At 31.6% G+C, this 27,819-nt stretch overlaps 1 protein-coding gene across 2 annotated transcripts in view; it reads left to right on the forward strand.

The window, feature by feature from the left end:
- The window catches only part of LOC140443426 (putative inorganic phosphate cotransporter), an 80,311-nt gene that overhangs the window by 13,870 nt on the left and 38,622 nt on the right, over positions 1-27,819 (forward strand). The window contains exons 2-5 of one of the 2 annotated variants that reach the window (XM_072534678.1): positions 8,310-8,449; positions 11,107-11,419; positions 16,990-17,207; positions 19,324-19,470. In XM_072534678.1, the coding sequence (XP_072390779.1) occupies positions 8,310-8,449; positions 11,107-11,419; positions 16,990-17,207; positions 19,324-19,470 (818 nt within the window). Of the gene's footprint in view, positions 1-8,309; positions 8,450-8,505; positions 8,587-11,106; positions 11,420-16,989; positions 17,208-19,323; positions 19,471-27,819 lie in introns of those variants that run through there. The other variant, XM_072534679.1, reaches the window with a different exon arrangement.

The raw sequence follows: 27,819 nt of genomic DNA on the forward strand, positions 1-27,819 counted from the left end.
CATATAATGACAGATTGGAAGACTAAAATTCACCTAAAAATACCTGGTGAAAGCAATATTGAAACGGAAAATATTGTAATTAACCGAGGCCTATTCCAAGGAGACTCGCTGAGTCCATTGTGGTTCTGTCTAGTGATGAACCCACTCTCCCAGCCATTGAACTCCACTGACTCTAGTTTTAGCATTAAAAACAACAATACTGTAGTGGCGAAGCTTAATCATCTGTTTTATATGGATGATTTGAAAGTAATGGCTTCCACTTGAAATCACTTAGATCAAATGCTAAAAGCTGTAGAAACTTTTTCAAATGATATCAGTATGAACTTTGGGGTAAACAAGTGTCGTGTACTAAGTATAGTCAAGGGAAAGGTTCAGCCCGGAGGATTTGATATGCAAAATGGCCATATGTGCTTGCTAGTAAGTAGTTTGACGTTAGTGGTGAAACGCGCAGATTAAAGCGATATAAACAAACAGACTTAATAAGTAGATTTTTAAGATTCGACTGAAATAGTATGTTCTGTCCACGAAAACTAAACTAAACACGAAAAAGTCCAAAGGTGCAAGATCAGGAAAGCGAGGGGGGATTTTTATGGTACCTTTTGTACTAATAATTCTATCTCGAAAAGTAATGTTTAAAAAATCTAACACCTTCCGTGAGTTGTGAGCAAGACAGCCGTCTACTGCAACCTAATTTCATCCATATTAATAGGTAATGCTCGAATTGTTGGAATTATGTTATTTCTCAGGAGATCTAGGTATTTACGACGACTCAAAATACCCACACTAAAAAAAGGCAATTATGTTGTCACCTAAAATACCAGCACAGACGTTGAGTTTTTGACGGTATTGTATTTTGCAAGGAACACTTATGTGCCTATTTTCTGTAGAGTACCCTACGGTAATAGATGGATTATAATGGTCAGTTAAATAAAAAGAAGACTCATCTGTAAACAAGATTTTTTTCATGAAATCTTCGTCACCATTATATCCTCACAAAACACCATCCGTCGTTCATAAGCAGCGTCGTTTTTTAATTTTAAGATCAGAGTTTTCTGCAATTTGTAGCAATGGTACCTGTTTCTTTTTAAAATATTTCGTACAGTTCTAGCAGTAATACCAGTTTCTCTTGAAATTGTGGTACTGTTACAAGGAAAATTGATTTCAGCTAGACTACATACGACAGTTTCACGCTGTTCTCGTTCTTCATTAATTGCACGATCTGGTTGATTTTCATCTTCATCACTATCTGTGCATTTTCTACAATTCTTGAGTAAACCTATTTTTTCAAATTTAAAAATAATTTGAATTGTAGATTTTGTTAGTAGAGGGCCTTCGAATGAAAACGAAAACCTACCGATTATATCGTCAGTACTACTTTCAGAGTAGTCTAAGTAGTTTAAGTTGTAAAGGTTTTTTTTTGGACTGAGGTGGAAAGATTCGTAAAATCGACTAGGGAAGGTGTCCCTAGTACTGTTGAATTCAACCAAAAGAACCAGAGACATACGCCGACGGCACGATGTCAAACTATGTGACAGAGGGCCCCCTTCGGACATCCCTGCCAGGTCGCCTACCAACTAAAACCACCCCCTCTTCGACCCGTGGTATCCCTGGACGAGTTCATTAGCGAACGAAACATGGGAATACCACGCGCAGACTGGGTTAAAGGTGCCCTTAGGGCTATTTATTTTAGTTACAGCACTTACCTAAAAGCAGTAAGCGTGTAGGAAGGAGACCTAGTTCCCAAGCGGAGAAACTTGAGAGCTTAAAAAAGGGGGGTTACCGTAAAGGAGAACATTTGGTACATTTTTGTAGAGAAAAGAAAAAGAAAGAAATAAAAAAAAGAATGTTTATGTTTTTTTTTATTATTTATTTTTGTATTTGACCCCTCACCCAGCTTGTTCGGCTCTCTATTATAGTCTTCCTTTTCATGATACCTGTTATATGGTTGATTATATTCAAAATTCTCTTTGCTGGTCATTGCAATCTGCATGATGTTGTTGGGCGCGATCGCGCCGAATCTATTCTGCAGCCTTTGTTGTTCGTAGGCGAAAACATTGCACCGGAAGATGCAATGTTCCGCATCGTCCCTCTCATCACATCGCATCAACCGTAAGTTGTAAAGGTTACAATTTACATTTAAAAGATTACATTTTCCTAACTTGAAATATCAATTTCTTTATTCTGTTTTTTTTGCGAATAAAACCAGAATTATTACTAATGAAAAAAATACACGTATATTTAACGTTTCCGTTATCAAAACTGAATGTCACTTTGACAAAACTAGAATTCAATCTAATAGGTGGTTTAAACAAGCTCGTATGTCGGTACTAATTTCATACTATATTCGGTCTCTCTCTGTTAGCAGAACAACCTCTTCTTTTCGTACTAATTATGCGTGCTATACTTCTTCTTCTTCTTCTTTTTGGCTTTTATTCTTCTGAATAATCAGCCAGTACATTTGTTTTGTTAATTTTTGGGCCACTGTCGTGAGTCTGAGAATATCTCATGCCCTATTATCAATTTATCATTAACATATAGACATTTTTTCTACAAATCTACATTTTATTTATGTTTTCTATTTTCTTATCGTTGGTTTAAATGTTAATATTGGATAGGTTATTATTAAGGTTATAATTTTATATGGTTGATCTGTAGGAATCTGATAAGAATTTTGATAATTTTAGGGTTAATCTCGCATAGAAGCATTGGTATGTTAATTGGGGTTTTAATATTAATTTTGATCAGCTCCTGATAGACATCATAATCTTTTATTTTGTTTATTGGGCATTCCCAAAATATGTGTTCTAGTGTATCCATTTGCCCACATTCACAGTATGGGTTATCGCGAATGTTGATTTTATATAAATGTACTCCTGTCAGGCAATGACCACTCCTCATTCTAATAATGGTAGTAATATGCCGCCTATCTATGTATGTGTCAAACCATGGTTTATTAGGAAAACAATTTTGTATGTTGTTATACCACTTGCCTTTATATTGAAAAGAATTTAACCAATTATTTTGATGCATAGAACATATTTTATTTTTTAATAATGGCATGATATCCTAGTTACTTAATCGAATTTTAGCAGGAATATTTAATTCAGCCCCAATCTTTGCCAGTTTGTCAGCTATTTCATTTCCCTTGATATCATTATGTCCAGGAATCCAACATAATCTAATATCTTTTCCATATTTATTTAAATAGTATAGTTTCTTTTTAACTTGCAAGACTCTGTAATCTTTTGTTGCAGTTATCATATTGTTATTAATGTTGTCTATAGCGCTCTTTGAGTCCGTAAATATTATAGCTTTATCAAAACTTTTTTCCTCACAAATCATTAGACCCTTTTGAATAGCTATTATTTCTGCTGTACAGATATTAATAAGTGAAGGAATTTTTTCAGAAAAGGAATAATTTATACTAGGTATGTGTAATGTGTATTCCTATGCCCATTTTGGCTTCCTCAAGGTTTTGATTTTTTTGTTTTTTTGAAGCATCTGTAAATATTTGTATGTAATTATAGTAATACGAATTTACAAAATTGTAATATTCCCAAAGGTTATGGGAACTATTTTTTTTTAATAATGTTTTTATAATTGGTACATTATAAGTGTAGATATCATATTCATTTGAGTAGCAGGCTGGTATGTCACTTGTGTTCATTGATGGTAAAAACTTTTTAACTTCTGTTAGAGCGTCAATCAAATATGTTGGATTTTTTCCCTTCCAATATCCTTGTTGATAACCATGATATTTTTTTAAGTCTAGAAGCATATTTAATAATGAGTGATTTGGAGTTGTGCTAATCTTTGCTATGTATTTCGTGGCAATCCATTTAAATCTATGGTGTAGATCGATAGTTGCACTTTCTGCTAAAATGACATTAGTGGGAGTAGATTTCATCATCCCATGTGTTGTTCTCAAAGCTTGGAATTGTATTCGGTTTAATTTCATAAAATTTTGTTGAGAGAAGTTATTAATTATACTAGCGCCATAATCTAATTGTGATTGTATCAAGCCATTATATATTAATTTTAGTGTTCTTGGGTCTGATCCCCACCATACTCTACAAAGAGCACGTATTATATTAATGCCCTTTTGGGCTTTATTAATCATGTTATCTATTTGGTCTGACCAATTTAGATTGTGCTTAAATATTATACCTAAATATTTTTTCGACAGAACATTAGGGATTATATAGTCATTAATTTTTATATCTGGTGGATTACTAATAGGACGGTTCATTTTAAACCACAAAGTCTCGCATTTTGATGAGGATAGTTTAAGATTATGTGTATCAAACCATTTGGATAATTCATATAGGATAAAGTTTACCTGATTTGCTATATGGTTAAAATTACTACCTTTTGTTAAGATAATTAGATCATCTGCATATGACAGAAGTACACAATTTTCAGGCATTATTGTGTATATATTTTTAAGATAAATATTGAATAATATTGGGCTTAAAGGTGAGCCTTGTATTAGACCTTGTGTAGTATGCGATGGTCCAACCATTTCGTGATAATGATTTTTAACATATAGAGTCCTATTGTTTAAGAATTGAAATATAAGGTTATTGATGTCTACTGGAATATGAAGATTATTAAGAAGTCTGTATAGTATGTAAATATTCACATGATCGAAAGCTGCTTTAATATCTAAGAAAGTAGCATTTACATATTGGTTTTGTGAGAAAGCCAATTGAACATAAGTATTTAAATAATTTAAATTATCGTTAACTCCCATACCTTTTCTAAATCCTACTTGAAATTGGCTAAATGTTTTTTGATTTTCCACGATCCAATCCAGCCTATTTTTAATCATTGATTCCAGTAGTTTTACTACACATGATGAAAGTCCCAGAGCTCTATAATTTTCTGCTTTTAAATTATAATTTTGAATTTTGTTGTTCTTAGGAATACTTATAATAATCTGAGTTTTCCACTCATTGGGAATCAGTTCACCTTCTTTAACCTTGTTGTATAAATTTAGTAGCCATATTAGCCCTATTTCAGGTAAATGTTTTAACATATTAAAGTTAATATTATCAAGGCCTGGTGATGTGTTTTTCTTTAAAAATAGACTATTTTTTAATTCCGTGAGATTGAATTCACTAGACAAGTGATCAATGGTCTGTAATTCAAAATCCGGTTCAATATTAGTTACCGAAAGGTTAGTTAATATTTCATAACTTATTTTTTCATTGGGAAGTTTATTGTTTGAAGGTTGAGAGAATGCATTTTTAAATTTTCTTATAGTTTGCCAAATAGAGCTGATGTCTACGTTTCTATTAATACTCCCACAATATTCCATAAACTTTTGCTTCTTTATTGTTTTTAGAAGTCGTTTTGATTTAGCAATTATGTGTTTTGCATTGATATAATTATTAAGATTAAAATTATTTTTAAATTCCTTTAACGCTTCTTTTCTTTTATTTATTATTTCAGTGCATTCCTGGTCCCACCAAGGTACTCTTTTTTGATATTGCAGTTTTCTTATGCCTCTGCCTTGTTTATTTGGGATAGCAATTTCTACTGCTTGGTTAATTATACTTGTGAAGTGATCATAGGATTGATTTTCTATATTTAAATGTTCTTCTATGTATTTACTATACTTGTTCCAATCAATTTCTCTAATGTTGTTTCTAAAATTTAAGTTTTTATTGGTTGTAATGCTTTTTCCTTCACTATAGTTAATTTTCATTAGAATAATTGTAGGAAAATGATCGCTACTACCACAATCTTTCAAGACATTCCATGTACATTGTATTGCTAGAGAGTCAGATACAAATGATAGATCTACAGGACTGGATCCCTCTAGTGTGGTATGAATTCTAGTGCTTCTTCCATCATTTAAGTATATATAATTAAACTCGTCAAAGATTTTGAATAAAAGGTTACCATTTCTATTACTTACTTGACTACCCCAACATGGGTGATGTGCATTCAAGTCTCCCATAATGAGCACATTGTTCCAATTATTATATATATATATTCAAAAAAATTATATGATAATTTATTTTTTGGGTTTGAGTAAATGTTTATAATTGTATATTTATCTATTTTGATAGCTATATATCTAAAGTTAGGGCTTTGCCATTTGGAGTCTAAATTAACCCTACTGTAAATTAGATTATTTTTAATGAGTGTGGCAATACCTCCTGCTCCATTTTCTATATCTTCCCTAATTACATCATAACCTTTAATTCTACATATTTGATGAGGTTTAAGTTTGGTTTCATTTAACATAATGATATCAGGAGAATGTTCTGTTATCACGATATTCAGGTTGTAATTATTGGATTGAAAGCCATTCATGTTCCATTGCATCAAACTAATGTTTTTAAGTGAGTTGTTGGTATAACTCATAATTTGTTTTATTTTTTTAATAATATTTGTCCTGATCGTCTAGATCAGGAACTGATTTGTTGAGTTCTGAATATGTTAATATTAATTCTCTAATTTTAATTTGTTCTTCTTTATTCATATTTGTAAATTTTCTGTATAAATCATCTATTGTATTACAGTAATTTTGCGATGCACTAACAGGCGTTGATTTATTAAAATTATGTTTTAAATTGTTGTTATTAATACCAGATATAGATGGAGTGTCATTAATTTGAACTGTACTATTTAGTTGAGATAATCTACCATTTTGATTTATTAATTGCGATTCATGTATAGTTTTATCATATGAAATATTTCTTTTCTTTATTGTTCCCGTTGATTTGGCTGCAGAAACGTAACTCCTTTTAGAATTTATGCACTGGCTTGCAGTAGTTCTTCTTTGATTAATATTAATACTGTTGTTTTCTGTATTTTGTTTTGGTTTTATACTTGGGAAGTTAGCCGGATGGTATTGACTATCTTCTTTTCTATAGTCTTTACTTAAATAATTTTTTGGTGCTAGTTGTGCAGCTTCATAAAATGATAAGTTTTCATATGCCATTAACTTTTTAATTTCTGTTTGTCTGGTATATTCAGGACACTTTTTATTAACTGAGTTATGCTCAGGACTCTTACAATATATACACATCGTTAGGCATTTTGCCTCTAGATGTGACTCTAATTCACCCTCTTCCACCTGTTGTCCACAATTATGACATTTTGGTTTAGTTCTGCAAAGAGTCCTGGTATGACCATATATCAAACATTTATAACATTGTGTGACTCTCGACACATATGGAATAATGTTGAATTTAAGATAACTAATTTTTATTTCTCTTGGCAATATCTTACCATCAAAAGTTATAAGTATTGTGCCTGTAGGAGCATATTCAACCGAGTTATCATCGTTAATAATTTTCCTGTTTAGTCTTTTGATGTCTATAACATCGAAGGGTGAGATTAATGATTTTTTGATTTGATCTTCGGTTAGTGACGGGTTAACATCTCTGATGATGCCCTTACATGTTATTTGATTATATGGAATATATATTTTATATTTATCTTTAAGATTGATAGGGTTATTAATAAAATTGTTAGCCGCTTCGCTGTTTGCGAAAGAAACACCAATTTTATTTATACCTTTGACTTTAACCTCCAAGATATCTTTTAAATTTAAATTGAAGAGGTCATTTGCTATTTGTAAATGATTATACTTGCCTATTTTGAATTTTTTCTCGATTCCTTCTACTACAACTAAGTATGGCCCTACAGCATTATTCTTGTATCTGTTGTCGCTTTGATTAAATTTATTTTTTTTCTCATTATCAGACTTATCATTTATTATTGTATTATTTTCATTATTCGAAATATCCATATTATCGTTTTCATTATTGATCGCTTGGAGATCAGGTGGCTTTTTCTTGCCGCCATGCGGTGACATATCAGTAGCTGATCAAAATTTTACTAATATAGAAAAAAATATGTAATGGAAAAGACTTACCAATGCTCTAGAAGTTATTTTATATATAAAGGGTTATATAAAAGTAGATTAATTATCTCTATCTCTTAAGACTCTTGTCTGAAATTTCTTTAACCCAGCCAGTAAAAATTGTAGTATATTACGTTGTATATCGAAACTGTTGTTTCTACGCTGTAATTGTGAATTATTATATATTAAATTTTGCGATATACTCTCGTAAGTATAAAGACAACCAATATTTAAATTTACCGCTAGAAAGATTCAAACTTTTGACGTTTCGGTAAATTTGACCTATGCGTGCTATATGTAGTTTTCAGGTTACCACAACTGTAAATAAAATTAGATTGCATTCCGTTTTCAACTGTTCTGTATTATAATTATTTATATGATTTTGATGATATGGGCATTATTTTAAATTTTTTTTTTTATTTTCAAGGTTCAAGACTAGGCGTCCGACACATTCAAATACTGTTTATGTTTTTACTGTTAGCTGTGGGATGTGGAATGAGAGTTCAATTCTCTGTTGCAATAGTAGCAATGACAGACAATTCTACCACAACCAATCCTAAAGTTCCTGTAGGTATATATTTAATTTATTTATAAACACTTTTAGATTTTTCGTAGTCTTATTAATTTTTGACAGTAATGGAATGTAAATGTCAATTTCGCCAATTCTGGCGTTACAATCATCTATGGACATCTATGTTTTGGAGGTATTTATAGATTTTTTTTATTAGCATGTAAGTTATTCGCAAGTGCGTGACATCCAATTTAGTTTGACGCTAACTATACTGTCAGAGATATTTACATTTTCGTACTTAGTGGATAAATTATCTATGTATTACCAGTACGACTCACTCTTTCTGCACACTACTGCGCACCATCAAAAAATTATCTGGCATAATTTGACCCTTTCCTTTTTTCTGTTTCTTGGAGTGTACATATATCTAAATTTTTTTCTGTCAATTCTTTGGTTACAGTTGAGTCCATGGTTCTTTACCCGTGTGTTATTATTAAAAGCTTACAAAATAAATCGGAAATTTACTTGCAACAGAAAGTGACAGAAAGGTCAGAAAGTGGTTACTGCTCCGATCACGGATTAAATTATAAAATTTGACGTTATCAAATAAATAGAATATAAAATGTTAGTTCTGTTTTAAAATTTTGGTGCGGGATTACAGCTACATTTGAAGTAGCTTAATCAATATTTTTAATTGAAATTGAAAAAAACCAAACAAAAAGTTCCTAATCATAAATATTTTATTACGTAATAAAGTTGGCAAGTAAATAATATTAAAAATATATATGCATCATTAAAGCTTTATAATAGTGCACATTTGAGAATTGTACTTTTTGTACCTCTTGAACATATAACAATGGTTTCAATGGTTTCCCATTTCTTTTTTCATATTTAAAGTACTGAATTAAATTTAAAACGAGTTCTTGTGCTTGTGAGGTAAAAGTTTTATTAGGCATAATTTAAAAAAAAATTAAATAAAATATTTTCTTTATGTCATTTTTTTTTACGGAAACTTAAACAAAACTATTCCTTAACTGTGCGAATGAGATTAACTTTGTATGTAAATTAATGGCAAAATAAAATACACTTACCATAAAATTTCAAACTCCAATATAAAATTAGTTGTAAAAACAACTATTTTGTGTAATATAATAAATAAAATCATGAATGTGTTGCTTGTGTGAGTCCATTTCAAATAATCAGATGAAATAAAATAAGACTTACTCATAATCAATTTAATTTTACTACCAAAACGACAGGTTTCGCTTCCTACACTTTGCAAAGCATCTTCAGGTCAAATGGAACAAAGTATATTAAATGATGCCGGTACAAGAATTATTAGTTGATGATTCGGGAAACATATGTAGTTCAAACTATCATGTATTGCTGATGATGGGTGATCTTCGGTTAATATTGTAACTATCTGACAATTAGCGGGGAAGTTTCTTAGGGGGAGAGATGTTAACAAATGAAATAGGAATAAGGTATATGTGATTGTTTGTTAAATGAAAGTGATGTTTTATATTATTTAAATTATTAAAAGTTATTTATATTTATTCAAGAGATATATTTTAGAAATGTGTGTTAATTTATTAAAATTTTTTTACAATAAAAGGACAGTTGTATGCCAACGAATGAAATTAGATGTACAATTTTGTGGGTGTGCAATTTCTTTTTTTTGTGTGTAAATGTTTTGTATGTTTTATGTTTAAATTGATTGTCTTCTTCTTGCAGTACCGTCTCCTATCGGAGGTTGGCTACCATCACAGCAATCTTCACTTTGTTGGCTGCAGCTCTGAACAACTGTACCCATACCACTCCCTTAAATTTCGCAACCAGGAAATCCTCCTACGTCTTTTTCCTTGGATTATGAGTCTAAGCAGAGAGTACTTTTCTCCTCTCATTATGTGGCCCAGATATTCCAGTTTTTTCGTTTGTATGGTTTTTATGACTTCGCATTCCTTCCCCATCTTCAGCAGAACATCTTGATTTGTTACTCTTTCTGTCCATGGTATTTTCCACATTCTCCTGTAACACCACATCTCAATTGATTGTGAGTAAGTCTAATTTTATTTCTTTTGCCTATTTATAATAAATAACTTAATGCAAAAACAGTCCAAAAAAACAGCAAAAAATTCAACAAACTGACAGCCACAAGTAAACAAACCAAAAACGTCATAAATTGTACTTAAAATCTGAAAACGTCCCCAAGCGACTTTTTTTTACTTTTCTTTTTTCGATGTACTGAATCTAGAGCGTTCAGAAAAATAACGTGTGTCTTTACTTAATAACAGGCGGTAGCTGGTTTGTCTTTAGTTTCATGCGTGGAAAAAATAATGCTAGATAAAAAGTGTATGTGTTTTAAAAACGCAGGTATTAATGACGCAGGGATAAAGAACCATGGACCCAACTGTATTTCTTGTTCTCTTGTGTTTAGTGCTGTTATATTCAAAGTAAAAAATCAAAGTACGTTTTTTGTTTTTCATAAATTCGTTTTCCCCTTTCGTGTTCTGGCCGAGAACACTACAATAGGATAAATTAAAATTAACCTAAACTTTAAAATGTTAAAGATGGAAAAACATACATAACGATGATGAGCTATGCTGCAATTCTTAAGAAGCTTAGACATTTTTGAAAAAATACTAATAAGTAATGTTAATCATCTAGAGGTAATTACTTTAATACTTTCTCAATTTGCTTACTTGTATTTTAGATTTATGATTGGAAGAATAAAAATATAATACTTTCCTCCTTCTTCTGGGGATATCCATTTCTTCAGATAGTAGCTGGAATACTAACGAGAACTTACGGTACTAAATATTTCTTGCTGGCTTCCATTGGCGTAAACTCAGTGATCTGTCTTACAATACCTACTATTGCTAAAAGATTTGGATCAATAGGAGTAATGGTGTGTAGAGCGTTAATGGGTCTTGCGCAGGGAGTATTATATCCTTCGGTCTATACAATATTATCTAAGTGGGTACCAGTTTCGGAGCGAGCACAAATGGGAGGATTTGCACTTTCAGGTAATATTGTACATTTAAGATAATATTTATTTAACTTAAACAAAATATCTAGAACAATATTTAATTATCATCAATATTATTTACATTATCAGAACAGGTCCATTTCAAAACTTCTGTTAACCGGTTAAAATACCTATGACGTATTCCTTCTCCAATGATATTTACATAAGATAAAATATGTATAAATAATTAACCATTTTCTTTAACTTTATTTCTATAAAATATCGGTATATCGTATAATAATTTATAATATTAAAGATCTCATTTACTTCTTTTAACTTCCTTTATAACTACCACGTCTCTTTGAGCTTAGACTCGCTTTCACAATACAATTTATTTTTTCTACTATGTTACCTTAAATAAACCTTCTTTCTCATCTTCTTGTTTCCTAATACCGTAATAACCAGAGTCACCATATCTACTTCTATTGCTAGTTTCAACGTATCATTTCCAGTTCCTAAACCTAGTTCTCTAAGTATCGCTTCCATTGGATTGACCTTGTGCGTTAAAATCACTCCCGACTATTAATTTCTTCTCAAGTGCAATATCTTTATATACGTTTCCCATTTGATCACAAAAAGCTCTTCTTTAATTCTAACACAGAACGACTTGACCAGCATACACTACACACAAAACATTCGTCTATTAAGTACAAGATTCACTGAGACTATTTTATTACTCATTCTTACCAATTTTACTACATTTTCTTTCATTTCATTACTTTTATGATTCGCCTCTATCTTTCACATAGTTCTTTCACCATTTTTGTCCTTTTCAATTTGTATTAAAATGCAAGCAATGTATACCTCCCTTGTTGCTTTCAGAATATGTAACTTAAGAAGATACAGTGATTTTTATTATTTTTGAAAGGGAATTTGGCCAACATACTACCAATGCACACAATGTGTAGTATTACCCCTCACTTTTCACTATTTATATTTCTGTAAGGATAGGATTTCTATGTATTCAAGAGATGCATACATTATAACGGGAATTATAATGATGTTTATGTCATAATTTGGTTTTTATTCGGTCGCGTTTGCGTGTAGTGTGAACGTTAAACCTTGGTCCATTATGACTCCTAGATATTTAGCTTTATTCTTCCATTCGATGGGTCTATCTTGCTCTGTGCGCTATTTTTTTCTTTTTACCGATATCCGCGATCTCCATCCACCATCCAGAGTCTTTCTGGATTTATACTTCATTCTTCTACTGGATCCAGTGTCGTTTTTAGATTTTTTATGGCTATAATCTAGGTTCCTGTGTGTTGCCGCGATTGCAGTGTAGTCAACATGTCGTTGGTATACCCATTATGGCCCCTGTGTTTACGAGGCAAGCAGTCTTTATACCTTGCTAAGTTTGAGGATGACACTTTTTTTCTGCAGTTTTGGATACCATACCACTGATACATATATATTTGTTGGTTTCACAACCATGTTATTATTCCTATATGATATGTCTGGTTTTAAACCCCAAATTTTTTCATGAGTGCGTCTGACTACCGTTAACGTAGTTACCGCTCTTTTAGTTATTCTTTTTATCTGCTGATACCAAGTAAGCCTTGAGTCTAATTTTTTTACACCAACATATTGTACTTCACTCATCAGACTAAGATATGTACTACTGTACAAGTATTTCGCAGGCATATAATTCTTATAACAAATTAATAAAAAATAAATAAACTGAAAATTCAGCACAAAAACAGCAAATTAATTTGCAGCACAAAACACAGCATCGGCATTATTGTACCAAAAAATAGCTGAGAAAACACTGACATGGTGCTGATATGACAAAGAACTATGGATAAATAAAAATAAGATACGGAGACTAAATCTTAAGGAATGAAAATTGGTTTTGGAACTACGGAACCCTAAAATTAGAACTTGTATCTTTTGTATATCTTTAACTTGATACCATTTATGGAGCTCTGCAGGGAAGACATGGCAGTATTGAGGGTAACTGAACTGCAATGGGTTGGTTATAGAGATGATTATTGTGTTAGTATACCTTCACATGGATTATAAAGAACAACTTCCAGGGGCTACCTCAGAGAACCTTCAAGAATATACTAAAAATCATACGAACAAGCTGAATTTTGTCAAGAGTATTAATTTTGGGACAACAAAAAAGATACAACCAAGTTTACCACTGTTACCACCGGGCTTCCCCATAAAACACCCTTGAAATATGAATAAAAAACGCAGAATTTAATGTTTTACATTGCAAGCGAAAGCACGCCACGAGAAATGCCTCCAAGAAGACAGTTTTGGATGTAGTTTATAGCAGAAGTTTGATTCTTAAACGTACTAGTTTAACTAAAAAAAAAAAAAAAATTTAAACGTTTTCTTTTCTTATGTGAAAGTTTAAATCCAGCGTTTTTTAAGCATATTTCAAATGCCTCACATTTGTTGGCAAAACTCAAAACTAAAATTTCATGCAATAGGTTTTGAATGTTAGGCTTTAGTAATCGAAACTTTATAGTGGCCAGTCAATGAAGGGGATATATTGTGTTGATCTCATGAGTATAATAAAAAATGGCAAAACTTATGCCACGTTTATTTATTTGACACCTTTATAAAATTAAAATATAAAGTTTATTGGTGGCAAAATACAAAAATTGCGTACAAAAGCTGAACTCTTTACCTTTAACACATCTTAATTTTGTCGATACGACACTTGAATGATATGATATCGAATTTTTACCGTCGAGCTAATACAAATTTTGTTGAACATTGATTTCGCGCACGTAACAGATTCAAAATCGTTGGTCGCTTCAAGCGTTGTTTGTGAGAGAACGGTTCACTCTACACAAAAAGTGCTAATAAACATTTTTGTTTAAAATTATCTCTGCTATATTTTTTATTTAAAATATTTTTTTCTCTCATATGAGGGGGGTTTTAGGGGAAAGTCCGGAGATAAAAGTGGTAAACTTTTTGCATTTTTTTGTTGTCCCAAAATTAATATTCTCGGCAAAATTTAGCTTGTTCATATAATTATTAGTATTATTGGAGCTTACTCCAAGGCTGACCACACCATTTATGGTAGCTGAGATATAAACAAGAGTAACAACAATAATGCTGATTTTTTTATCAACTTTTCCATACTGAGCTTGATTTGCTAAACAAGAGTACCCTGAAAGTGTCAGATCAATTCTTAAAAGAGAGAAGACTAATAAACCAATTTAATAAAAGTCAGTTAAATTTACCAATGGAAAGTATACAGACACTGAGGAGTAGGCTCTAGAGTATCTTCAGAGTGTTCACTTCCAGAGTTGACGCAACTGACTACTGGAAATAATCAACAAACAAACTTTAGCCCAATAAAAATGAACTGGTTGACCTTTGAAGAGATCTTTGGTAATCACAAGACTAGATGGTCTATTAAAACAAACTTTTGAAATAAAAACTGCAGCACCGGATGGTGTGTTTCTCAGGCTACTCCAAGGTAGACTTTAAATTATTGTGGGTCCCCTGATCCAATAAATTACAGCTAGCGATGCTCTGGAGTATATTTCCAAAGCTTGGAGAAGAGCGAGGGTGACGTTTATTCCTAAACCAGGAAAAACAGATTATACGTAAGTAATGTTGTATACGCCAATAAGTTTGACTTTATTCATGTTGAAAACCATGGAAATAATCTTCAATAAATACATTAAAAAAAACAATCTTAATATAAACCCATTACACCAGCAACAAAAGGCATATCAAACAGGGAAATCAGGTAAAGCCGCCTTGTACAATCTGATATCGGAACTTTAAATGAATTTACATCAGAAAGAAGTTGCCCTAGTTAAAGTTTTAGACAGCCAAGGTGTATTTTATAATACCTCTATCAAATCGTAGTGCACTGATGGGAAAGAAAGTTAACAACACAACATGCAAGCAACAACAAACAGAGCAGAATACTATTAAGATCCACAGCTACATATGAAGATGTCATAAGCCTAAGAGCAACTAAAAGCTGCTTTCAATGCGATGTAATGTCATTAACACCATAGCAACAGGGTTTGGCGGACAATAGTGTAAAGTGTAGTTGTTTTTCCCCTTTACGTGCCATATTAGAGTTATCTGACGTCGGGATCACCATTGCGCAGGCTTCTTGATCTTATGCCACATGGAATTATTGTCCTGCATTTGATATTTCAGTCTATTCACGAATGTTTTTAACCAAGAAACCTGTTTTCTTCCTACACTTGTACGGCCTTCTATTTTGCCTTGAAGGATCAGTTGTAATACCTCAGATAAAACATTTTCCAATGTTTAACAGTCTTTAGCAATTCTCTTTATTGGTTGACCCTTCTTAGTACTTCCTCATTAGTTTTTCTTGCTCTTCAAGGTATCTTCAGCAACCGTCTGTGAAAAGTGTAATTATAACAAGTCAATTAACAGCAAACCTATAATTATAACAAATCCTACAGCCTAGGTCAATATACAACTGTGTAACAGGCTAAAGTATTTTCTTTTGTGGTCTGTATTGCCGAAATCTTAAATGGAGATCCCGAAACAAAGAGAATCAACATTGATTACAAATAGCCAAGCGGCTATTCTGAACATTAAAGAACCCACTATCCAAATCAAAATTGGCGAAGAACTACAAAGATCTACTACTGTCTAAGAAAACAAACTGTCTATAGAATGAGTGCCGGGTTATAAAGGGGTGCATGGAAAAGAATTGCAGATTTGTTGGAAAAACAAGGCTCAAGATGCCTTTTAAGGCACAGAACCATTATGTGGCATTACTAAAAATTCTGCAAGAAACGAGGTTAAAAAGTGGCTAATAGGAAAAAAATTGAGAACAACTTAAGAGCTACTCAGTCAGACTAAAAGAATAATCAAGAACATTGACAAGAAACGCTCAGAATATTTGATGAACCTCAATAAACGAGGGATTACAACGGTCACCAAAATAGACTTGACATTGTCATTTAAGAACACACATATACAAAATAGGCAACATTCTAATCGATATCAGACAGAAACTCACTTGCCAATTAAGGATTGAACTTAAAGTGATTCTAACACTACTAATAAGGAAACGGCTTTAAAAAGTCTAACGAAAAAGAGAAAAAATAAACCAAGATACAAAGGTTCAAAGATCAATGATCAAGTAGAAGAAGAAAAAGAAGAATACTCTTAGTAGCATAGAAAATATTTCTATGATCATATTCATGGGTTGTGTTGTTTGAACATTTAGAACCGCTAGATATTCAGTAAGATGGCTGGGTTTTAGATAATTTAATCACTTTCTAGAACGATACTTCTTACAAGAAGATATAACGGAAGAAAATGTAGCATTACCACTAAGGCTAGAGTGAACAAGCGTTATTCTTTCCGTATATCTGATACAAGCAATTCTTTGAACTTTTTGTAACTCTATTATTGCCATTTGCTACGTTTTTGTTTTTTCCACCATACCGAAATCCCACTAGTAATTATGGATTTGGTAGTTACATATAAACAACAGCTAATTTTAATCTCTTATTTTTTCTCTATCTAGATCTCTCTATTTAACAGATGACTAATTGCGACGAAGGAAAAACTACTTTGTTGTTAATCAATATTATGTTTTAGGAGCTCCATTTGCTACAATTGTAACTATGCCCATAGTTGCTTATATTTCTGCTTCTTGGTATGGATGGCCATGGTCGTTTTACTTTTTTGGCATTTTGGGTCTTTTATGGATGGTTCATTACTGCATATGGGGAGCTAGTAGTCCTGGTTCCCACAGCACAATATCTGAAAGAGAAAAAATGTTTATTGAAAGTAATATAGATGAAGTTGACACCAATGTAAGATTTTTTTTTGATGATGGGTTTAACGAATGTTTAAGAACATTCATTTTTTGAATGAACAATAACAAAGTTTATTAAGGATCACATGGAACTAAAATGTTAAATCATAAAATATCCTTAAATTACTACTTACTTAAATAATTTCATTATCTAAAGTTATCATTTTGTAGTAGTGGTGATAATTGTATTTTTAAATCAACATACTATGAGTACCTTCTTTTTTTCTGCTTAACTTTGAACAGCTTGTCTACAAGGAGCTGTCTCCACTGTATCAATGTTTGTTTCAATTACATTTAGTATTTTTAAGGATTTGGTCTTAGCTTTAGATATATTCATGCTGTAGTTCTTTGTCACTGTATTGATCGCCTGTGCCATGCGCTGTAGGCTATTCTCATTGTCGGAGATTAAGATTTCGTCGTATGCATAGCAGAGGATTTTTATTTGTTTTTCTCGAAACTTATATCCTTGTCCTGTATTTTTAATTTCTTCTAGGATGTTGTATATTACTAAATTGATGACAAGTAATGGTCTCAAGCTATCACCTTGATGAATTTCCGAGTTAATTTTTACTTCCGGTGTTAGGTCATTGCCGACTTTATTCTGATTTTGTTCTTTATATTAATGTCTTTCTGATTCTCCGTTAGTAATTTATACATATCTTGTAATCTGGCGTAATCGAAGGCTTAGGCCAAATGTATAAAGCACATATATGCAGGCTTATTATATTCCAATGCTTTCTCAGCAATTTATCTGGTTATGAACATGATGGCTATTGTAGACCTACTTTGTAGAAAGTCTTGTTCTTCACCAATTATGCATTCTTTATTTATTTTATCAGTATTCTTGTTGAAAGTTAGAGAGTTGTGTTCAAGAATATAATGGTACCGTAATTGGTAGGATCTTTCCTGTTCCTGTTTTTTCTCTTGTTCATTGGTATTGTTAGGATGCGTTCATTACGGAGACCATCGCATGGTATCCTCGCCTAGAGCATAGCACTGACAGTGAACGCTCGCATTTAAAATAATGCATTTATTTTACGTGGCGATTATAATATAATACCATCCTATGGTCCGATCGAGGGTCGGCGCCTCGTTATGAACGCACACTTATACTCATTATCCACTGGTCTGGTATACACTAGCTATATATTGTTTCAAGAAAAAATCTCTCTTTATTTTCGATCAGCACGTCGCCGTATTCCATCAGGTTCTGTTGGTTTACTGTTTTTTTTTTTAATTTACATATGTTATTCCTTATTTCCTTTTTTTGATTTCTATTAACGCATCTACGTATAATTCATGTTTATTTTCTATTTATTCTTCTTCAGGTATAATAAGATTCTTGTTTTATAGTTCTTGTATATACTCTGTCTGTTGTCCTATTTCTATTTTATTTAATTTTCCTAATTTGTTAATGAATTTTTTCCAACTTTAAGTACATTCCAAATTTTTCTTTATGTCGTTTTACATTATCTTAGAATTAATGTAATTTCTTGTATCTCTGTATTGTTGGTAGTTGTTTGGTATTTTGTTACTGCAGTTTTGTAAGTATGTTTTCCTCTTCTTGGTCTGTAGATCTCTTTTTTCTGTATTAAACCAAGGCTTTGATATTTTTGTTGCAATAAACTTAATTTTTCTGATCCCTATGCTTCATTTTGTTGCTTGTAATATGTTTTATTCTATTACCCACACATCATTTACTTTTTCACCTTTTGTTACATTGTTTATCTCACAGCGTTATGTTTTTGGACTGTATTCTTCACTGATCCCATCTACGAGTAGATAATGATATCTGATACTGACATCTTATATCTGATGGTATTTTGGAATTTATATCAGTCGGTAATAGTAAATAAAAATGCACCTTGTTGAAAAATGTACGTACCCATTGCGTTGATTGGAATTTTTATTAAAATTGTTTTCAGTGCTAGGCTAATAAGTTTTCGAAAAAACTCTTCCCATCTCCTGGCTTTTATGCATTGCTCTACTGCAAAATATACAGATTTTTAAATACCCAGAACCGTCAAAAATAAAAAGTTTTTAACGTTAAATAAAATTTATTTTGTTCATACTGTTTGATCTAAATACATCTTTGTGTACTCGTATGTTTTTAGTTAAAAGTACCATGGAAGGATATACTTAAAAGCGGTCCATTTTGGGCTATATTTGTTAGTACTCTTGGACAAGCATGGGGATTCCAAACGATGATTACTGAAATTCCAAATTATATAAATAAAGTAATGAAATGTGATATGAAATCCGTAAGTAAATTTTTTAGTCTGGTAAATATTATTAAATTTTTTCCAAAAAGTAGATTATTGTCTGTAAAACAATTTCATTTAGCGAACTAATGTTGTGTAAATGAGTATATCAAGTTCATTTCTCGTGCTGTAAACAGGGTGAGTCATAACTATTGGGACATAGACTAAGGACAGGTTATTTGGACCAAAATATGGCTATTGCGCCAAATATGCCCTAATAAAATGTTGCTGAGAAAAAAGATACAGGGTTTTAAAGTTAATTTTTGTTTTTCGTTTTTTGCTAATAGTTTCTTTGTATATTTATAAATTCCTATCAAAATTGGCACAGAGGCATAATCTTAGACAAGAAATAGTATTTTATTTACAATTTTACGTTTTGTCATAGGGGGCGCCACGTGGATCATTCCTAATGATCAAATTGAGTCTAAATTTTTTCTGATGAAACTTTTTAGTAATTTTTATTAAAATATATGACGATAAACATCATTTTTACGTTAAATTGGTACTCTTGTTTAAACATAATAATTTCAACCGTTTTCGATAAAAACGCAGTCGAACTGCTTAGAGTCTTAAAAAAGGATTTCAAATATTATTTCATTTATGAAAAGTATGCTTTGGACTGTCAGATAATTGTTGCTGGTAAATGTCATTTGTTCAGAGTAAATTATTTTTGATGTGACAGTGTAGTGTAATGTTGCATTTTTTTAAAGTAATCATTACTTTTTTGATTGAAATGCATCTTCACAATCATTTTACTAATGAAGAAATGCGAGATATGATTTGCGTATACGCACAAGAAAATTTTTGCGGTCGCTCGGCAGCCAGAAGGTATGGAATGTTATAAGCAAATAGAAGGCAACCAAATCACAAAACTTTTGCAAGATTATATCGTATTTTAGGTGAAACTGGGTCATTTCACACTAAAAATTGGGGTGGTCGACCGAAACAAATCACACCTAATCAAGAAGAAGAACTTTTGGTTTGAGTAGATGAAAATCCTGAAATAAGTTCACGACATCTATCAACAGCAACAGGAGTAAGTCAGTCGTCTATTGTTAGAATTCTAAAAAAAGAGAACCTCCATCCTTATCACTTCACTCCTGTTCAAAATTTACTTCTAACAGATCTTCCACGACGGTTACAGTTTTGCCAACGTATTCTGAATAAACATCGCAATGACAGACACTTTATTAAGAATATTATGTTCACCGACGAAGCAACTTTTACCAGACGAGGGGTTTTTATTTGGCGAAATAGTCATTATTGGGAAGAAGAAAACCCGCATGCTATTAAAGCTAGACATATTCAGCATGAGTTTAAATTGAATATTTGGTGTGGCATTATAGGCGACCAACTACTAGGGCCTTATGTTCTTCCTCCGAATTTAAATGCAGATTCTTATTTGTTCTTTTTGGAAAATACTTTTAGTGATATTTTAGATGATCTGTCACTGGATGTAAGAAGAAAAATGTGGTTTATGCAGGATGGAGCGCCACCTCATTTATCATTAGCTGTTAGAAATCATCTTAATGACGTATTTCCTCAACGATGGATTGGCAGAGGCAGTGATTTTCAATGGCCACCAAGAAGTCCTGAGTACAACCCGCTAGATTTTTATTTTTGGGGACATATGAAGTCCTTAGTTTATGCCAATGAAATTAATACACGAGACGAACTTTGGAGATACATTCATAATGCAGCTAATCTTACAAGGGGACAGAATAATATTTTTTTTAACGTCCGAAAATCCTTTATAAAAAGAATTAGAAAAGGCATAGAAATCGGAGGAGACCATTTAGAACATTTGGTTTGAGTTTTTGTGAGTTCTTTGAAGTTAAAGTGTGTTTAGTTTTGATTTATCGTCAAAACGGAAACCTTACGTTAGTTACAACTTTGTTTATTAGTTTGGTATTTGATAGTGGAATTTCTTGTCTAAGATTATGCCTCTGTGCCAATTTTGATAGCAATTTATAAATATACAGGGAAACTATTAGCAAAAAACGAAAAACAAAAATTACCTTTAACACCCTGTATCTTTTTTCTCAGCAACATTTTATTAAGGCATATTTGGCCCAATAGCCATATTTTGGTAGAAATAACCTGTCCTTAGTCTATGTTCCAATAGTTATGACTTGTTACGTGTCTATACAAACATTTCAATATACAGTGTGTTCTAACGAAAATTTGACCCCCCAGAAACTCAGAAACCAAGAGTTTCTGAAAAATTTACAAAAACACGTAAATTTTATTGAAAGGGGGATAGATTTTCATGCAAAATTCATGCCCTTAAATGTAACCCCCTACTGCCGCGCATCAACCCCCAGTATTTTTTTAAATAGTAAGTGTGGTCGAGTGGCACATCATTTAAAAGGTATTTTTTTTTCTCTACACGACACTCTATTTTTTTAAGGAATACATTTGAAGGTAATTTTGGATTTAACTAATTTATTGGTTGAACATCAATAATAACAAACAACATAAAATTTCATCAAATTACCCAATTAAATGTTCGAAATAACCACTTGTGACCTCTATACAATAATACAGTCTATTTTTAAAACCTCTTCATACATTTGCAAATACCTCCGGTGTCAATATTCGGCATTCTGTCACAGTTCTTTGTCACAACTCTGCAAGATCTCCAGGCAGAGTGGCGTATATTTTTGGTATTAGGTATCCGTACAAAAAAATCCAAAGGCGAAAGATCCGGTGACCTGGTCGGCCACTCTATCGGACCCCGTAATCCTTCTCTTTATGCGTATATCTGCGACATTTATTAGTTGTGATCCTGTGGTATCATTATTATGACAGCCCCATATAGAGTGGTGTGCATTAAAATCACCACCTATAATTAAAGGCCCATCAAACTGTTCAAAAATTTTTACCCAATCTTCATATATTGTTTGTATTTTTGGAGGTTTATAAATAGATACAAAATTTAAAGATAAAGTTCCATATTTAACTTGTACAGCACACACTAAAATATTTTCATTGTAATTTATATTGATCTTATGTTCCACAAATTGAAGATATTTGTGTACTAAAATTGCCACACCAGCATAGCCATCGTTTCTGTCATTGCGTATTATATTGTAACCACTAAAACTATATTGTTGAGTTTTTTTAAACCAAGTTTCGCTTATAAGCGCAATGTCGATATTTTTACCAAAAAGAAATTGTACCAGACTATTTTTGTTAGCTATAGCAGAACGTGCATTCCATTGCATTATATTTAAATTGCGTATTTTAGGATTAAATTTTATTGGTTTTTCAAAGTATCCTCCAATACTTGTTCTATACTACTTGTAATTACGTTAATATCAACAGGTTGTCTGTTGTTACTTGAAATTATTTTATTAATAAAGTCCATGATAAAAATTGATAAATTGCTAGCTATACTGCTTTTTTTGATTTCCAAACTAGAGTAGTTTGGTTTATTTGAATTTATTGTCAAAGGTTGTGAAGGTCCAAAGGTAAATGGAAATAATGGTTTTTGAACAGGTGATTAGATAGTGGGAGAGTTTGATTTTCTCTTTTTTTTGGTTGGAGGTCTATCCCTCGCATGAGTTTTTTGGGAAAAGGAATTATTTTGATTGCCATTGAAATTTGTAGAGATTTGATTACGATTTGGATGAGATAACGATATACGATCGTTGTTAGGAAGTTCTGGAAAATGTTTGTCATAATTTGTTAGCGGTGAAAAGGAATTGTGACTTACTAAACTGGATAAGGAATTTTCAGATATTTCTTTGGCTTCCTTAAATGAGGTTTTTTGCTCTATCATTATATTTTGAATTTTTTTTTGATTGTCATAAGAGGGACACTTTTTTGAGATAGATACGTGATCTCTGCTTTTACAGTGTATACAAAAAATCAAATTTTTATCACAATTGTGTTTATCATCTTTAATCTCACCGCAATTTATACACCTTTCTTGAGTACTGTTACATTGTTTAGATACATGCCCATATCTCAAACATTTGTAACACTGGGTTATTCTACCTACAAATTGTTCAACCGAGAAAAAAACTCGATTAAAAGCTACGCGATTTGGTAAAATATTCCCCTCAAAAGTAACGACAATAGATTTTTTAGGTACAAATTCGACTGTTTTGTCTTCTTTTTGGACTTTTCTATTTAACCTATATATGTTAGTAACGCGTGAGTCTGATTCGATATTTTCCATGAGATAGTTGATATCATAACGAGTATCCACGTCTCTTATTAACCTGTAACGGCTAGCTCACCCATTGCACATTGAAACCCCTCAGGGGTGATGTTCGGCATAAACTAACTTAATTTGAGAAATCGGGAATTATTAATAAAATAATTTCTTTAACACATATCTTTATTTATTTATATTTTAATAATTCAAAATGTAATAACAATTAAATTGAGGTTCTAACAACAGGGAATTAAGCATCTATATAAAAAATCTCAAGAAATAAAGAAACTTAGCTCTACTCTATGAGAAATCCTCCTGCTGTTTCCTTCTCAACTCGGACCATACAATGTCTGCAAAAACCATGCCGCTAAGCCGAAACCATGTGGATCCCTCTCCAATCCAAAGCCATGACTTTCAAAATCGAGATGGATTTCTTATTCCAAAAAAAAACAATTTCATTTTTGTATTCTTCAAGGTGGATTCTCTTGAATAAAAACCAAGATGGATTCTCTTGAATAAAAACCAAGGTGGATTCTCTTGAATAAAATCCAAGGTGGATTCTCTTGAATAAAATCCAAGGTGGATTCTCTTGAATAAAAACCAAGGTGGCTAAAAAAACAAAAGCCGCTATAAAACTCGTCATGGCACGAGTTTTGTCCAACAACAGAAGAATTCTGGCAAGCGGAAAGCTCTTCTCTCCGAGACCTGTATACCGATCCAGAATTCTCTGATGTTGCCAAAACTCACAAATTAATAATTGTAATCAATAGATAAATTATTAAATGAAAAATGAAAAAGACAAAGTTGTGCGATAAATACGATTTATATTGAATTATTATTATTACAGCAAAGGTAAAAAGAAAACAAAAATTGTAAGCAGTTTTTAAGTATTTGCGTACACAAAATTATACGAAAAACTAAAAGTGTTCTTGATTAAAGTATGAAAATATGTTGTTGTAAAAAGAGCAAAGTATTAACTTACCCAGACCGTTGGAAGTTTCTGACCACGAGGACTTATATTTTTAATAATAATACCTTCTCGTTTGCTGGTTCATTTTAAAAAGGAATTAAATCGGGTCGGATTGATAGAAGTAAATTATGTAGGAGTGGGGTTTCTGTTTCTTGTACGATAAAGCAAGCGAAGGTAGGACTACGAGGGGACTTAAGAAATTAATCAGCGGATTTATTTGTAATAGGAAAATATTGAAATAAAATATAGGAATACAAACAAAGGAAAAAGAACTTATTATCAATAAAATCAAATAGTATGCACAGAAAATAGTGGAAAGTACTTTGAAATTAATAAGAACAAAAATGTAACGTTTTAAACGTTACACACTCCCCCCACCAGGAAAAAAAATTTTGAAGACTGACTGAAAAATTTTTGAGAAATACTAATCAGAAAGCAGAACTAAGAGAAAACAAGAACAGAAGGCAAAATGAGACAATAGTACAAATACCCAAAGAAGAAGGCTTAAAAGTGACACAGAAAAATAAAAAGAAGTGGGAAATACCGAACGTGACTCCTATAAAATAAATATATTCGAATTATAAGGAATACAAAATTCTACTTCATAAGAAACGATCAAAAAAAAAAATACGAAGGATCATACAATGCACATTGTAAAATAAAAATCTAGAAACGACTTATCTACAACGTGAAATAACAGAATACAACTTTTAATTTGAATTAAAGATGCAAAAAATTAGAAATCGAAACTACAACATATTTCTATAAAAGTTTTACAGATCCGAAATGTGAACACACTAAGTAACAATATTTTTTGTCTTTTTTTTTTAACTGCTGAACATATTATAAATAATAATGATAATGTAATCAAAAAGTGCTGTGTTTAGTTATATTAATTAAAATTTGCTGTAACAATTAAATTCTGCAATATAGAGAAAAAAAAAACTGTCTTTTACTTTTAAATTGAAGAGCGAGATTTTATGGCTGAAATTAAAACAATATTTGCATATCACGGTTAATCCGTTAAAGGTAACAAAAATAACAAGAAACAAATAATAGCTAATATCTCAAAGATACTCATGAAATTTTATTTATTTTTTTTTTAAATTAAATTAATATTATTGTCAACAAAAATCAAATAGTGATTTATAGTGTCACCGCACTAAAAAAACTATTCTAAAACTATAACTCTTAATAAAGTTTAGTGAAAAAAAATGAACTAATAATTCTTAAAACAAAAATAACAAGTTCTATTTTAAGTGTAAATTATTATACACCGTCAAATTAATAATAAGTTGGGGTGGGTAACTAAACGTATCCCAGGAAAAATTTAATCAGTATTAATAAAATTTGCTAACTATACTGGTCTAATACATAAAATTGCATTAGTTAAATAAAAATTACTAAATAAAATTATTCCAGTATAGATTAATTAAGTTAAGGTAAATATTTACAAAAGTATGAGTCTCAATATGTTACGCTACTAATAATCATTGAAAACAAAATAAATGAATAAATATAATCGTTTAAACATGAAATAATACCATAATCTAAGATCCTATATAGATTTGAAGAAGAAAAAGAAACAAAATTTAATTTCTCGATATTATGTCTTCCTAAATATACTACGAAAACACTCTGTTATTGAGATCTAAAACGAGTGGAAATAAAGAATACGATGCTCAATTATACCAAGAAAATTGTTTTGGACGCCAGTATATTTTTGATAGAAATATACAAAAACTAGTGTATGTGGTTGAAATAGATAGAACAAACACAAATATAAATAGAAGATAAACTGCCATAGTTTTTCTGTTAAAATGGAAACGATGATTACGCACAAATTAGAAAACTGCATAATGCATGAACCATGCGGAAAAAATACGACCAAAGGGTGCATAGTTTTATTAAAAGCTAGCAAAAATTACACCAAAACGCCATAAATTTACACTAGAGTCTCATGAAGAGTAATGCATAAAATTACTTTAGTTTCAGAAGAGGGAAAGTGTCTTGACACTAAAATAAGTTAACTTAACCTATACTATAGGAAAAGCAACTCAACCGAGATAGTTATAGAATAACTACTGGTTAATAAACAATCAACAAAATCAACAAAAAATAGAATATCCAGAATGTATTATAAATCAATATCATCCTAGAGAATAAAATAAAGAATAATCAACCACAAAAATGAACATCTCTTACATTACCAAAATGACACCACGTGTAATCCCTTACAAACACTAGGCAACAAGGCAAGGATAACAGATAGATAAAAAGGTGTAATAAATTGATTTTAATTTTTTTTTCTTCTAACAAAAGATAATCCACTATAATGTAGTGTACAAAAGATCATAGACAAAGTAAAGCAACAAAACAATGATTATTTTGAGGACTCATCTTCAGAAAGGTCAGTAACATCTAACTTGATGTCTCTAATATGGAAATCTCCTAGGATGTTGCCATCCAGATCTTTCAAGCAATAAACTAAGGGTGAAATTACCTTATGGACAATACAGGGTATAAATTTAGGTGCTAGTTTAGCTGAAAAGTTGTCGACAGCCTTGGAAAGTACAAAATTTCTCTTCCAGACCTTATCCCCTACATTGAAATGTAGTGTGCGTTTACGCAAGTTGTAACGCTTAGAGTTAATTGCATGCGAGTGACGCAACCTCTTTTGCACTTCAGAAAACAAAGGTGATAGCTCCTCAGGAGGTTTGGGAGAAAACAAATGACAGTTAATGTTAATGTCATTATCTGCTCTGTCTTCTATTTTTCCGAAGAAAGAACCGTTTGTAGAAATGTTCCTAGCAAAGGTTAAGAATGACGGAGAAAATTTCGTGACTTCGTGTTTGGCAAGTCGAATTGCCTGTGCAATTTTATAAATTTCCTTATCCCAATCTTTGTGATTGTCGTGTATATAAGAACGAATGGCTGTAGTTATGGTTTTATTTACCCTTTCTGTTGGATTAATCTGTGGAAAATACCTTGCGTTATACCAAATTTTTTTCACTCCATACCTGGACATAAGATCTTTAAATTCCTTAGAAATAAATTGTGAGCCATTGTCGCATGCAAATATCTGAGGCACTCCAAATAACAAAAAAATTTGGTTTTCTATAAACCTAACAATTCCCTTAGATGTTGCACTTGACATGGTATGAACAAACACAAATTTTGTAAACCAATCTGTGACGACTAAAAGATAACGGTT

Source organism: Diabrotica undecimpunctata, chromosome 6, assembly GCF_040954645.1.
Source record: "Diabrotica undecimpunctata isolate CICGRU chromosome 6, icDiaUnde3, whole genome shotgun sequence".
NCBI lineage: Eukaryota > Metazoa > Arthropoda > Insecta > Coleoptera > Chrysomelidae > Diabrotica > Diabrotica undecimpunctata.